The 15,904-nt window shown below is 41.3% G+C and overlaps 1 protein-coding gene across 3 annotated transcripts in view; it reads right to left on the reverse strand.

Moving 5' to 3' along the window:
• The window catches only part of COBL (cordon-bleu WH2 repeat protein), a 303,066-nt gene that overhangs the window by 52,769 nt on the left and 234,393 nt on the right, over positions 1 to 15,904 (reverse strand). The window contains exon 8 of one of the 3 annotated variants that reach the window (XM_023232062.2): positions 9,204 to 11,749. The exons of the other annotated variants lie outside the window; for them this stretch is intronic. Coding sequence (XP_023087830.1) covers positions 11,706 to 11,749 — 44 coding nt within the window. The 3' untranslated portion in view covers positions 9,204 to 11,705. Of the gene's footprint in view, positions 1 to 9,203; positions 11,750 to 15,904 lie in introns of those variants that run through there. 3 annotated transcript variants of the gene reach the window in all.

Here is a 15,904-nt window from a genome sequence, read left to right on the forward strand (position 1 = left end):
CACACACACACACACACACACACACACACACACACACACACACACACTCATAAATATATCCTATTGGTCTGTATCTCTGGAGAAGCCTGACTAATAGAGATTTTGGAATAAATATTCCATTAGGGCTAAACAGTAGGGAGGGTTAAAATAGGCCTAATTTTAAGAAAATCTTCATTATCTTTCTAATGCTTTGAATTTGTTCAGAAAATAAAACATACATTTAGCCATGGTCTAATTATTCATTACTTTAAGTCTACAAAATTAGCTTTCCCAGGATGCAACCCTGATAGCAGATCCAGTGTGGATGTTTGCTGCAGTAAAACACAGTTCATGGCTCTCTCTCTCTCTCTTTAATTTGTGTCTGAGAGGTGGCAGGAGATACATCCAAGGAAACTTGCTTGAAGGTGCAGCTGCTTCCCCAAAGCCTCCATAATCCCAAGCTCTGGGTCATCCCCTGAGTCACAGCACGACTGCAGGGCAAAGGCTTAAGTCAGAGCCATGGTGTCCCGGCGCTCAGCTGGCCTGCTGAGACTTGGAGAGAGGCTTCCAATTAACACTGCTGGTTTCTCCGAAGCGGCCAACGAGTGGCCACTCCAAGTGTCTCAACTAAACTGGACCAATTTAAGACCAGCCACACTGGCTGAAGCATTCCCAGACAACATCACGGCTTATTTACTTGTGTGTTTCATCATCTCATGGAAACGTGGGTACTTGCTGATCTGCAGGGGCTGGAGGAGAAAATGATCTTTCCCTTGTCAGCCAGGGGCATGGCTCAACGTGCCATCTGAGGCAGTTCTCAGCCTGCCATCTCAGGAGTCGTGCCTGCCAGCATTAGGGACTGCGTCTGCAGGGGGTGGCATGAGCAAGCCTGCTGGTCCCGGCTCGGCTATCCTGGAAGAGGTCCTGAGACACCTGTGGAGAGTGCTGGGGCACACACAGGAGCAAGCACAGTGAAGTCCTGAGTCTTTGACATGCATTTGCTCAGTACTCCAACCCAGCAGCCCCCGAAACAGTGAGAGGCACTCTGCGCTGCAGGGCAGGCACTTCATTTTTTCAAGCTGTGGGGGGCACATTTTCAGCACTCTCTCAAAGGCAATACACACAGTTCTTAAATTTCCTCAGAAAAAGGAAGAAGACAGAAATTGCTCTGCATCACTTATGTGAGTGTATGAGGTAGAAAATTAAACATTTTCCTTCTCACTTTTTTTTAAAGATGGAGTCTCACTCTGTTACTCAGGCTGGAGTGCAGTGGCGCAATCTTGGCTCACTGCAACCTCCACCTCCCGGGTTCAAGCAATTCTCCTGCCTCAGCCTCCCGAGTAGCTGGGATTACAGGCACCCACCACTGCGGCCGGCTAATTTTTGTATTTTTAGTAGAGACGGGGTTTTGCCATGTTGGCCAGGCTGGTTTTGAACTCCTGACCTCGGGTGATCCACCTGCCTCGGCCTCCCAAAGTGCTGGGATTACAGGCATAAGCCACTGCGTCCGGCCTAACATTTTCTTTAAGGGTTGTGTATTTGACAACACAATCCTTATATTTTTCTGACTTTTTAAAAATGAGGGTTTGAATGACTTCATTTCTCCAGTTTGACTGAATCAGGGAATCTGCACCGATCCATCTACAGAGGTCTGCGGACAGCAGCAGGAGGCAGACTGAGGGCCAGGTATGGCCCCATGAGGACCCTGAGGAAACCCGGCACCTAAACGTGTCTGCAAGAAGCAGCTAGTATGCATCCCACACTTCCTTTCATGCAGTAAAACTGGTGTTGCCTTATCTCTAACTTTTTTACAAAAGAAGAAATCAAGATTTTAATGCACAATCTTCTACATTTTTAAATTGTGGCTATTTTCATAATAATTAGGATCTGCTGACTCCAACCCAGCAGCCCCCGAAACAGTTCTAAATATTCTATGTGTATTTGCATGTGTAATTCTCAAAAGCACTTTTTCTTTCAATATGAAGAAACTCAGGCACAGAGAAGTTAAGCAAGTTGCCTGAGATCACCCAGTAACAAACCCAAGCCCTGAGTCCACGCAACTTAGCTTTAGCCCCATGCTATGCACTTCTCTGGACAGTGCAGGACAGTCAGCACCCTTTCTGCCCCATCCCCTTTGTGAAGCAACCTGGTTGTCTGGGAGATGAACCCTGATTATCCAATCAAACATGGTAACCCTGTCCTCCTCCCTGACGATTGATCAGTGCATTCTGGCCTAGGTCAATAGGTGTGTTGCACTCCTTCAGCTACTGTGATTGGTTCTGGAACTCACATATGGCCGATTTGGGGTAAGTGAGCTGAACCAACCCCTATAGGTGCAGTATAGGATCCCATATATATCTCTGCGCATTAACTCAGCTTGAGTGGCTTTTTTTTTTTTTTTTTTTTTTTTCCCGGCAAAGATATGCTGATTTGGCCGGGCGCGGTGGCTCAAGCCTGTAATCCCAGCACTTTGGGAGGCGGAGGTGGGTGGATCACAAGGTCAGGAGATCGAGACCATCCTGGCTAACACCGTGAAACCCCGTCTCTACTAAAAATATAAAAAAATTAGCCGGGCGTGGTGGTGGGCGCTTGTAGTCCCAGCTACTTGGGAGGCTGAGGCAGGAGAATGGTGTGAACCCGGGAGGTGGAGCTTGCAGTGAGCTGAGATCGCGCCACTGCACTCCAGCCTGGGCGACAGAGCGAGACTCTGCCTCAAAAAAAAAAAAAAAAAAAGATATGCTGATTCACCAGCAATCCCACTTCTAGGTATATATCCCCAAGAAAATGAAAGCAGAGTCTCAGATAATTGCATACCCGTGTTCACTGCAGCATCATTCACAATAACCACGAGGTGGAAACAACTTAAATGTCCATTGACAACGGATGGATGAAGAAAATGTGGTCTATACATATACCTGGAAGATATTTGGCCTTAAAAGGGAAGGGAATTCTGTTATATGCTACGACATGGATGAACTTCGAGGAAATTGTGCTAAGTGAAATAAGCCAGTTGCAAAAAGACAAGCAGGCAAAGGGGAGTTGCTGTTCAGTGAGTAGAGAGTATGAGATTTGCAGGACAATGAGGTCCTGAGGATCTGTTTCACAGCATTGTAAATATACTTAAATCTATTGAAGCATGCATTTGAAAATGGAAGGAATGGGACATCTTATATATTTTTTTTAAATCACAATTTAAAAAAGCATACTGATGCAGCAGCTTATTCAAACAATTTTAAAAGTCTTGCCTGGGTTGAGCAAAACAAGCCTAAGTGAAACACAAAGGCTGCCAGGCCTGAGCACGGTCTCCTGGGCCCTGCTGCCTGGAAAGGATGCAGCGCGGTCTGTGGTGACGGGTTCATACTCGGGCTCATTTTCCTCATTTTTCTCTCTATTAGCTGGGAGAAACCAGGGACAATATGGCAAGCTTTCAGACAGATAGAATTCATTACATTACATCTGTGTGAATAACACTGATTTCAGGAGGAACATTTAGAAGTCGGTCCATAGAAAACACCTTCACAGTATTCTAACAAGCACACAAAGGACAGAAAAAAACAAGTGTTAGCTGATTATGGATTGTCTCCCAAGTGCCAATATTTCAGAGGTAGGTAAGACACAAGATAGGTTTTGTGTGTGTGTGTGTGTGTCTAAGTGTGCACATGCATTCACAAATGCTTGAAAGACCTAAGTGAAGGCTGAACAGTGCCTGGGGAAATGGGGAGGAGGAAGAGAAACAGGAACACTTGATTTCAGGATTGTGCAGAGAATTGCGGTCCTCACTCATCCACAGGGTTCTTGGCTTTGCTGTGCCTGGGGCTGTGGTATTCAGAAGCAAGCTCAGAAGTCTTACCAGAGCTTCAGCTGCTCCATAAACGGTGGGGGCAAGGAGGAAATTCAAAGTCAGGGCAGAGGCCGAATGCACGCAGGAATGGTGGTTCACATACAGTGCTGGGCCGGTGTGGGCTGCGGCCAGCTTTGGGCAAAATCAGCACAGTTGGCCAGAAAGGTGGCAGGGCCCAGGCATCCAACAGGGCCAAGCCCTGGAGTCAGACTCCGGGGCTCCCCTGTGCATCCGCCTGGGTACAACAGAAGCTCTCCAGCCTCTGTCATCATCAGCACACAGGCTAATGCATATCAGGTGCTATGGGCTGAACTGTGTTCCCTAAAAATTCATATGTTGAAGTCAGAACCTCCAGAACTTCAGAAGGTACCCTTATTAGGATAAGGTCTTTTAAATGATATTTAAGTTAAAATGAAGCCATTAGGGTGGAGGCCTCATCCAACAGGACTGGTGTCCCTATAAGAAGAGAATGTTAGGACACAGACACACAAGGGAAGACCTGGGGATAAGGCAGCCATCTGCAAGTCAAGGAGAGAGGCCTCAGGAGAAACCAACCCTGCTGACGCTTTGATCTCAGACTTACAGCCTCCAGGACAGTGAGAGGATAAATTTCCACCCAGTCTGTGGTATGATATCATGGCAGCCCTAGCAGACTAACACATCAGTGCACTGTGTTGCTGTGATGAAAATATTAAAGTAATTGAAGTCCAGGACAGTGTCTGCGGCTTGAGAGGCCCACACATGGTGACTGTCTCAGTCTCTGTGAGGTCCTCTGATCTCTCTTCCTCTGGAGTCAAGCCCCTCCTTCCTGGTATTTTTGTGCAGCCCCATACTTGCTGTTGGCTGTGGGTTCAGGTGGGCTTGCACATGACAGATCCTCCCACAAAGCTCAAACAGCACGCGCCACCTCCTCCGCTTTCTCCTTCCTCTGTGGACACAGGGAATGGCTTCCTGGGGAGATCCGAGCAGGGTTAGAGCCTTGTAGCCCTCTCCACAGACTAACAGGACACAGAGTAGGGAGGAGGGATAGTGGAAGTTAAGCAGGTGCTTGGGACCAGACTGGCAAGGTTCAAGTCCTGGCTTAAATATTAACTTGCTTTTGGTCGCAGACAAGTTTCTTATTGTCTCTGTGCTGCTGTTTTCTTATTTGTAAAATGAGGATGATAACAATAGCAGTGACCTCATAGGGCTGTGGTATAGATTAAAGGGTTACTCCAGGAAAAGTGCATGGGAAGGGGGTGCTGCTTTAGCCATCATCACTTCCTGCCCCAACCCCACTGGCAGCACATCTATGAAGACTAATACCCCTGCCCCTCCATGGGCTGAGCCTTCCTGTAGTCCCACTATGCAGCCTGCACCTAAGCAGAGGCCGCCTCCTTCATGGCAAGGTGCCTCCTGGCTAATAAATAGCCAGATGGAGGCAGACATAAGTGCAAGGGCAGAGATGAAAGATGAGGTTTGAGTTTACTAATATGGTTGATTTGGATTTCTGCCCTATCTAACTATGGAAGACTATCCATTTAAACAATTAACTGGCCTATTCGCTTTAATCTTTAAATCTCTTCCAAGTCATAAATTAGGCACCAAAGAAGAAGCCTGACAATAATTTCTGGGAGGGCAAAGTGGACAAGTTCAGAATTCTTGCAAAGCCTACCAGTGACCGAAGAACCAGGATCAGAGAGATATTGTGCGTGGGGTGGGGTGGGGGTGGGGGAGCATACTGGCAGCAACAAGCTAACAAAGGCGCATACTGTTCTTAGTCTCATATCTTAATACACGTGCAGGCACACACACACACACAGTTTATACACATGGATGTATGAGTGCACACGTTATGTATGTATATTTGCACACGTTACAAATGTATATCTAGATGTGCATGTATGCATGAATATATACATACATGAATATGTACACCATGTGTAGGCATATATGCATGCATCCGTATATATACATACAAATTTTGTATAGATGTTTAAGATACACTATGTGTGCACATGTATTGTGTGGGTATGCATACATGGACTGTATATGCACATGTACATGAGTCTATATATGCATGCACCATGGGTGCACATCCATGTATGCACATGTGTGCATGTATACACATACACACACATCCCTTTTTATACCTACTAGTCACACTGTAACAGTAGAAGGGGAGTCAGCCATCTGAGCACAGACCCTTCCTAGCTACGTGATCTTAGGCAAGTCACTGGACTCCTGACTCACTTTCCTCTCTTTGTAAATGAGAGAACTCAATCCTATAATTACAGTCACTAAATTGTTGTATCACTAGCTGCAACATAATATTGGCATAAATGCAGCAAAGCCTCAATGTTAACTTCTTGTATGTTTCTTTCCATTCCCTTCAACTCTGTCCATCAATGGGGATAATCAGGGATCCCCCTGGTGGCTGAAATGTGCAGGTAAAGTCATCCAAGAAGCTCTTGTCTTAAATAAGCAGTCCCTTCGGCTGCTCTCTAACCTGGCAGAGAGGGAGTGAGGGTCAGTGGGCAGCTGGCCACTGCAGTGGAGCTCAGGACAGATGCTGCCCTGGTGCCTGCCACTGCCTAGCCCCAGCCAGGCAGCTGGGCTCCTGACTAGAGCCAGCAATCCTGGTTGGCAGTTCTCAAGCCAGCCTGGCGCGGCAGACGAGGTGGGCTGACCCCATCTCAGCTACTTTCGGTAAACATGGTTTAAATAACACACTCATGCTTCTTTGGCAGAAGAAAATTAAGTGGAGAAATTACCTTTGTTTCCTCTTGAAAACTTGGATGGGGGAGAAATAGTTCCAAAGGTTGTATGTGCACTCACATCCCCACATTTTCACTTCACAAAGGATGCATTCAGATGACTATTAAAATGCTGTGACCAGCTTTCTTTCTCCTCAGATCAATACAAAGCTGTATCATTAGGGTCATCAATTTTAACACTTAATGTTCTCCATTTAAACAATTTCCCAATTAGCTAGAATGGAGTTTTACTTCTCAATTAATTTAGGATTTGTTATTAAAACCTATATTTTGCTAACTTCCCCATTCGCTTTACAGTAGTCATAAAGTAATGCATACACAGTTGTGTGCATGTCTTATGCATATATACACATATACATACACATACTTGCATAGGTTAAAAATGATGACAAAGGGATGGAAGGAAACTTGAGGGTGATGGATGTGTTTATTCTCTCGATGGTGAGTGATGGTTTCATGGTGAATACAAGTGTCAAAACTGATTATATTATATACTTTCTTTGTACATATGCAGTGTTTTGTGTGTGAGTTATACTCCTATAAAGTTGTGAAATATAAAAAATAGCTTAAAACTCAGAAATCCCCATCAATGTTCTTCCTACACTTCACCTTGCAATATTAAATGGAGACTTGTAATTTTCCTACTAGAAGCTTGTCTCCATTTATAACCATTTACTATTATTTTATATTTATTGAACTTAAGTAACTCAGTCTTCACATGTAAGGTTTCTGCTATGGAGCCTGAAGACTCCAAATGTAGGCCACTTGTGCAGTGAGTGACAGTTCCAGCTCAGCAAAATGTCGCCCTCGGCCTGATCGCACCCAATCCTCACTAATATGACAATGACAATGTAAAGGGGCAGAATGGAGCCAGCAGACATGAAAGGGAATCTGCCTTCCAGGGCATTCCCTGCACAGCCCTGTCAATACACCACTGTGGGTGCAGATTTGGGGTTTGCCCATATGAAAGACCAGGTGAGAGAGAAACGATTGAGAGAGAAGGGCCAAGTGAGGGGTGCAGGGATGAGGCAGAAACAGGCCAGCGATACAAATATGCTTACTTCCACCACCAACTACACTTCTCTTGTTGGAACAGCAGCTCTGTAAGTTTGTGCATCTGCCTCTCTGGTCTTCTCAGGCTCCTGACAATAGGACATAATCACTTCTCCTTTAAATTTCTTGTTGGAAAAATATGAGCCTGAAAATACTGGATTCTCAGCCTGGGTGTCAGCTGTGGGACTGGTGGGCTCCGTGGCGCATGGCAAGTGCCGGCCTGTGCTCAGGGAGCACCTGCTGCCAAGCTATGCTCATGGCTTACTTGAAGGATGCGAGTCCTTTGGGAAGGCTCTTTAGACATTCCAGGAAGAACCAGAATTTCAAGCCAAATCTGACTTTTAATACTGGCAACTTTACCTGGCAGAGAGGATGCGTGTGTGGGCTAGACATGGCAATCTGCCATCCATTTCCATCCTGTGGCTGATGATTTGTATGATTCAGGATGTCTTTATATTCCTCCCTACCACTTCTTATTCACACAAAACATACAGGGAAAGGATGTATCCGCTCTTTAAATCTTGTCCCTTATGGGCCAAAGAAGAAAGTATGATAGATATTGGCTATTCTATTTGTGTTCGGGTTTTATGTCTTGGTTATTTTTTCTCCTCACTTCCTACCCTGAAGCCCTGTAGCAGATTTATCAACCAGGAAACAGTGTGTCCAGTCTAAATAATCTCAATAGATCTAATCTCTTTTGGGGGGGGGGGTTCTTTTTTCCCTTTACTGAAAAATACACTCAGAGCCTTCTTTTATGCAGCTTCGTTCACAGTAACAAAAATTTGTCATTTTCTTAATAAGAAGGAAAAAGAAGGGTTATAATACAAAGCCTTTAAAGGTAAAATCAACACAGAAGTAACAGTAAATTTAAATCACAAAGCTTCCAGCAAAGGGAGTTATTTGACAAAAGGGTTACCAATTATGTGTTGCTATTGGTGACAAATAAAGCAAAGAAACCAAAAATATACAGATAACTCCTGAGCCTCATTTTATTTAATACTTGAACCTCTGTCTTCACTGAAGTGTTTGAAGTTTGCTTGTTGTCATTTTACCATGGTGACTAATAAGGTGCAAAAGCTATTTTGGGTTTTTCTCCTGCTCCACATTCCTTGGGTATGAAGGATGAAACAGTTAACACACACACACACACACACACACACACACACACACACTTCAAAGAAGCTGGAGGAAGCAAGTGCTCTGTATGTGGATTAATTTCTGGGTCTGGATAATCTGTAATTGGTTATGATGATTCCAGACATCTTGAATACTTTTTTGAAAGGCCCTGACTTTCTCTTGTAATTTTTGGAAGATGTACTCTTATGCCTATGGCAGAAAAGTTTGTTTTGTTATGGGAAATGTTAGTCTGCACGTGGAAACGTTTTGAATCACATTACATGAGCTATGGAAGTTGTGAACAAACTGTATCATATTATGAATCCAAATTAGCATGAAAACTGTGAAAATTAGCAGTTGATAAGCATCACAAACACAGATGCGATGTGTGATTGATTATAATGGGTGCTAAAATAAAATGTCAGTGAGTAAACCAGTTTTAAGATTTTTCCAAATTGTTTCATCTGTAGAACTAGGAGCATTTATTTACAAGTAAGTGATTTTAGAATCATATGAAAAGGTCAAAAGTACTGGTGAAGAGAGATGGCAAACATTATCATATAAACTAGCTTGCATTTTAGAAATCACAGCATGCTCAATTGTCCACTGGCAACACAGTCTCCAGGGTGAAACTAAGAATTTAAGCCAACTATAGTTGAAAAATAATGCACAGTTTTTCTTTTACTTTAGCATTTGCTACAGAATTGGTATTCCCAAGGGATTATTCATGCCATCAACTTGTCTGCATGTCTCTAGTTAGAAAACGTGAGCTACCATCTTTTGTGGATAGGGTGTATGACATGATGGAAAAAAGAAACAGACATGGCTCATAAGGAGAAGAAATGACCTGCAATAAGGGATGGGTTCTGAGCTGAGTCAGAAATGAGAAACTTTCTGAAATGCAAGTGCTTTGGGAAAAAATGTTTCACCTAATTAATTTGTCTGATTCTTAGAAGGCTCTAATGCCAGCACGGTGACAAGTTACATGTAAATCTACAAAACTTGTTCATCAAATGGCCCTTGATTCTATCCAACATCTATCAGGCCATCTCTCATGGAGATCACTAGAGTATCATCAAAGATTGACCACTCACGTCTTTGGCTAACTTTATGATCAAGTAAATTGGGAGTGCCATGTTCAAATTCTATTCACCCCATGTAAGCTGACTTAGCCCTACTGCCTTTGTTTTCCCCCACCACATACCTCTGTCCCCTATTTTTAATCGAGTTTGATACACTTACTGCATCATATTTTCTGCCTCTTGAACCAATAATTCTATGAGCAGTATCACTTTCCCCTGTTCCAAGGATTTGCCTAGAGATTTTCTGTGCCCATCTTTCTTCAGCATAATAGCTACTTCTTACACAAATGCTTATTGCTGTAATTATATACAATCTTCTACAATCTTTAAGTCTGGGACATAAATCCTAATGCTTTCCCCAACATTCAGGTAAACATTACCTTTTCTTGTTTAGACTTTCCCCACTTAATGATTTGAGGTCAAATGACTGCTACTTATCAGACAAAAGTCCTTTATTTCAATTTTAAAAAAAAAGGCCCTTTCTAACTTGTTCTATGCTTCATTGTGAGTAATTTCTGTAACTTTCTGGTTTTTTCACCAATACACAGCACTTATATATAGCTTTGACTTATATTTCTTTATTATTAATACCAATGTAAGCTGTGATAATTCCTTCATTAGTCATAGCTAACATTTTCATTGTGATCAGCCTGGCAACAGTCCTACATGTCAGGAATACTTACTGATTCTTTTTTTTTTTTTTTTAACTTTGAGCAATAACATTTAAAAACATCTTTTAGAGAGAAACATGACAAGCTTCAAATGCATCTGCATAATAAAAGTTAATCAAAGCAAGCAAGAACTAGTTGTCTTTTTATCTAAACCTTGAATTTTAACATATGACTATTTTTACCTACTCTGCCTGTCTTGGGACAATGCAGCTGAGGTGACTAGCTCTTCGTAACTGGGTGAGTTTGTGCCACTGCAGAGGGATCTCACACTCCAAGAGGAGCCGGCAGCACTTCTGCACAGATGTGGTGGTCACACCCTCTGGCATCTTTATCACATGTACAACCCTTGGGACTAGTACTTATCAAATGGAACCATCTTTACTTCTTTTCATGTGCCTGGGGAGCCACAGGTAGTAAAATCTAAGGCCAGAGGTCATGTGCTTGTTATTCACTCTTATAGCCCACAAAACTGGTGTAATACCTAGCATCCAGTAAGTACTGTGTCACTGTTTAGCGAATAAATGGGTGAAGACATGAACAGAATAATGCATAGAATAGAATAATGAAGAGAATAATAATATAGAATAATGAATAGAACACTCTTCTTCTCCCGCTTTTTTCTTTTTAGTGAACTATGTAAAATGGCGAAGTACACAGTAATGGGAAAACCTCAAAAACACAAAAACATTGGGTCCTATGTATCACTGAATGGATAGTATATATAAGGTGTGAGTTCCTACTATTTTATAGTTCATGTTTTTAGGCACTTAGTTTTATCAGGTAGACAGAAAGTTTCAGTTCTATCCAAATTGACTATACTGGTCAATTTATGGACACAATCTAGTTTTACGAAAAATGGGCAATAAAATCTGGAATTGAATATCCAATAAGAAAAATATGAGTTAATAATGAATTAAAATAAAGCAGAGTTCTTCACAGGAACATTTCCAAGTATCAGTGAATTTCAGACAGGGGAATATTATCAACCTAAAATTTGCATATAAAAGTCTTTACCTCCTTCAAAAAAACATGAACCTCAGTCAAACAAATCTCTGTTATTATGCATTTATATGTAAATCCCAAAGGAAGAAAATTGTGGGTGTACAATGAGCCCTTTCATCCTGAAAGGAGGAAGAACAACAGGAAAATCAGAGCCAGGGCAGAAGAGACACTGGGAAAGGTCCAAGGTCAGGAAGAGGCCCGTCCATCAGAAGCGCTTGGCCTGAGTAGGGAATGACGCACAGCAATAAACTGTGGGGGAAAATAAATGGCAAAATGTGAACGCACACTTGCGGTGAAATAAATATTTGCCATTATCATTCATCTTCCAGCCCCTGGAGATTTAACACTGCATAGCAAGCGTTCTATCAGCCAAAGCATATTGTTATTGTTTTCTTCCTTTCCATTTAGTCTTTTTGTATGCCAGTTGTGGAAAGCGCTTATTGATCCAACAGATACAATTCTGTCTCCTGTAAGAACCATATCATAAGCATTACTTCCCTTATGGTTGGTCTTTCAGGTTGTCACATAAAATGATTTGCATCTGATATGAAACCGAAGGTCCTTACAAGCAGAGACACGAAGCAGCTGGTAGGCAAAAGTCATATTTCTTACCTCTTGAAAAAAAGTCTAAGTTACTTATAAAACTCCAGAGGAAAATAGACAATATGGCTTTGTGATGCCCTCAGTTTCAGATCAGTATATCCCATCTTGATAACGGTGACACTGGGCAGGCCCCACATATAAACTTAGAGAATACTGGTTGATTTACTGAATTGGAGATGGACATCTACTTCAAGTACCTGTGGAGCAAACTCCTGAGTGCTGCTGTTTTTTCTACTGGGAGATTGACCTGCAGTGCAAAGGGCTATTACATGAGAGTAGCTTTAAATCTCGGAAGGCCTTGGGAGAGAGGGATTAAAATAAAGAAGGGCCATGCCTGAGTGCACATTATCACCCAAAACCTCCTAAGACAAACAGTTTAGAAGACTATTGTCATAAGGGAATGCCTGAGTCAGAATCCCTATTTACTTCTTAACTAGTAAAACAAGGTAATGATATTTAATAACAACTTCAAACCATTCTTGAAATATCAAGATGTTTATGCCTTATTTCTGGGAAGGACTTAAATTTACGTCAACCCAAAAAGAAGTTCTTAAACATGGTTTTTATGCCTAACCTGAGTTCATGCTACAAGTTAAAACTCCAGGAAACAAGATACAGTTGTGTTTATTTGCATCAGCTTAGGGCTTCAGCACTGACTCATGAAAATCAAAGAAATCTGTTCTCAGGTTTCTTAACTAAATAATTTTACTTCTTTTCACCATTTCTATTCATATTTGTTACTACTTTGGAGTGGTATGTTGGTAAATGGTTACTAACCAGCTCTTTGGAGGAAAAAGTTATAAATAGTTATAATCAGGTTTACTTATATAAAGGATAAGCAGCACAAAATTTATAAGTAATAAAATGCACAATACTATTTTTTATGAATTCTGTATTACCAGTTGATTCTCATAGAATGCTTTCATTAATTTTTCCTAGATTCTTTAATCTGTAGCCAGTCAATTATTACTGTTAACAAACAAGTATAAGTTCAACATGATGGCATCAGACAGTAAGATGAAAATAAAACCAGAAAGATGTATGTTGGAATTTTACTCATCTGTCAATCCCATGAACGACTTGGCTGAATTGATCATGGTTTTTGGAAAATGGAGGTACAATTCAATTTTTTCTGCTATTCACAATGTATTGGCTACAGATATGACATACTTTTCTATTTAATCTGCATTGTTACATTTCCCAATCACTGTCTTACATCTAGACAATTAACAAGACCAATCAATACCTGATTTATAACATTTGCTAATTCCTATGCTATAAATAGTTTCTCGATGGTTGATTTCTGCTATTGACATCAGTCACTGAATGCGGTGCTGGGAAGAGATGTACAGTAGTGCACTGTGACATATTTTTACTATTCTATAGCATTGAATCCTACAGATCTGATATATGTAAACAACCTCAACAACATCGAAATAGTAATGAAATGTACTAAAATAATTAGGAAGTGATGAGTTTTTAGTATTTGATACTTCTGTTTTTAATATTATTTATTTAATTGTATGTCTGTATAATTTACTTTTTAATCGTGGGTCTGTTCAGCCATTGGTTTGCAAAATTCCTGAAATTTTAACAATCTGCTTTTATGAGCTGGCAAAGTGCTGTTCTGTTCCATTGAGTTGTCACTAAGTTCTTTAATTATCTCTCAAGTTAGGGACATTGTACCTTGTAAATAAAAGACTAAGAAGTAATTAGCAAAAAGAAATAGGCTCATAAGGTTTTTTTTAAAAAAGCAATATATAGAGCTATTGTGATTCTCACTACTTCTAAGCTGTATCCAATCTGTAGTCTACGTTGGGTTGATTTAATGGTTTTCAAGGTACAATAATAACAGGCTAAAAGTTCAGTTCCGTATTTTTCTAATGTACTTTTGAGTAGGGACAGATTCTGCTCCCACAGTTGACGATTTCCTTCCATTTTATGAAAAGGCCCATTTGCTCCCGACCCACTTCCTGTTTTCCTGGATGCCATGCCTGTCCCGTGGCAGCAGGGACAGCTGTGTGGCTGGCTCTCCTGCCAGGGAAGGAAAGTGGCAAATAAACACCAGCCAAGGGCAAGAATGCTTCCCAGGGCTTGCTCTGAGCTCCACACCTGTAGTGTTTCACAGGTGATTCCTACGACAAACAGGACGCACAGAACTGTGGTTGTGTCACAAGCTTTAGAATTAACTGCTTTGTTTTGAAATAGGAAAAGTACTTAGTTTGGGCTCAAATTTGAGAATAAGGCATTAGGAGACTCTAATGAGGACTGGTCCCAACCTAAGGGGCATCAGCCAAATTCCTGTCCTGCCTTCTCCAGTTCCATGCCCTCTGCTCAAGCAGCACATGGCTGTTCACCAAGCCAGCAGCCCTTAGTGAGCATCTGGTCCCCAAATGTAGAGATAGGATTATAGCCACCAAATATTTCAAGCTGTGTCACAAGTATTTCTAGATTCATAGCTCCTCTGCTGGATCACTTGCTTACAATATAAATCGTTCTTCTTCTTATTTTTGCATTGATCAAACTCAAGATACTCTCTTCTAATTCAAAATAGATAGTTCATTCCTCTCATTTTATTTCCCTGTTTCAGAGTTTCCTTAAAGTTCTTTAGAATTGGACACTTGGTCACAAATTTAAAATCAATTAGCTAGAAACAGTATCCCTTGTTGGGGGGGGTCACTTAGAACAGGAGACAATGACCTATCTTTCCTTTATACCTTTTGATCTTTTGTCAATTACCCTGTAAATGTATGCCCAAGGAAAGGTTTCTTTGCTCAAGCCTGTTGTAGAAAAATGTGTAAGAAAATGACAGTCACTGAATATTTTCATTTTAAAAATGTAAAGTAAATAGAGAATCTGTAATTTGAGCTCCATATGCATTGATCTTTAAATCTCCAAGGTCTGCTAATTGAAATAGATAATTCATAACTTGTTAATAGCCTAATTATAATCCACACTGCAAATCTTGTAAATAAACAATTCGCTAAGGGAATAGGCTCCATTATGGTGATTCACAATGAAGGTTCAACTGAAATCAAATGTCGGCAGAAAGCAAGCTGATTAGAAAGTTATGAGGAAAAATCCATATGCACACAACTGTATTGGTTTAGACATGCACATAAAACATCTGTGTACATGATTAGATATCTAAAGTGTAATGCAAATTCTTATTAACAAGAAAAAACATGACTAAAGACCACATACCAGGGAGCCATTCTTCCATTGTTCTTAAAACCATGCTGGGAAACATCAAACACACACCAAAATCCTACTAGTGATGCCCTTTGTGACATGCGGCTTTGAGAGGTTACATACCTTAATAGCCCTTCTCCTATATGTGTGGTATTTATCAACTCAGACTCTGCAAGTTGTCCTGACCATGACAGCCAGGAACACATGGACAGCCTGGATCAGGCAACAGAAATCTCAGTTCTATACAAGGTGACAACAGGGAGCACGAGTTTGTTTTTTGGCCACACACACCTTCACACTTGCCCTATGTTGCCTTTAAAAAGGCTGCACTTTGTCCACTGTAAACTAACTCTGGAAGAGACAAGATTATGCTTTCTACAGCTGGAAGTAATTTCAAGTGAGATCCAGTATTCTTCAGATTCGTGTGATGAACACACCTCTTACTACAAGGATTATCAAGAAAGCAGATGCCTTAGTTCCTGAACACTGAATAGGCATATTCTACTGCTAGGAGCATTTACAATAGCTCCTCTGCTCTGGAAAAGCAGAAAATGAGAAGTGTAGGTGGAGGCTAGATTTGAAGTGGCCAGTTCTGCACTGAAATCATCA

Source organism: Piliocolobus tephrosceles, chromosome 8 (assembly GCF_002776525.5).
Source record: "Piliocolobus tephrosceles isolate RC106 chromosome 8, ASM277652v3, whole genome shotgun sequence".
In the NCBI taxonomy this organism is placed as follows: domain Eukaryota; kingdom Metazoa; phylum Chordata; class Mammalia; order Primates; family Cercopithecidae; genus Piliocolobus; species Piliocolobus tephrosceles.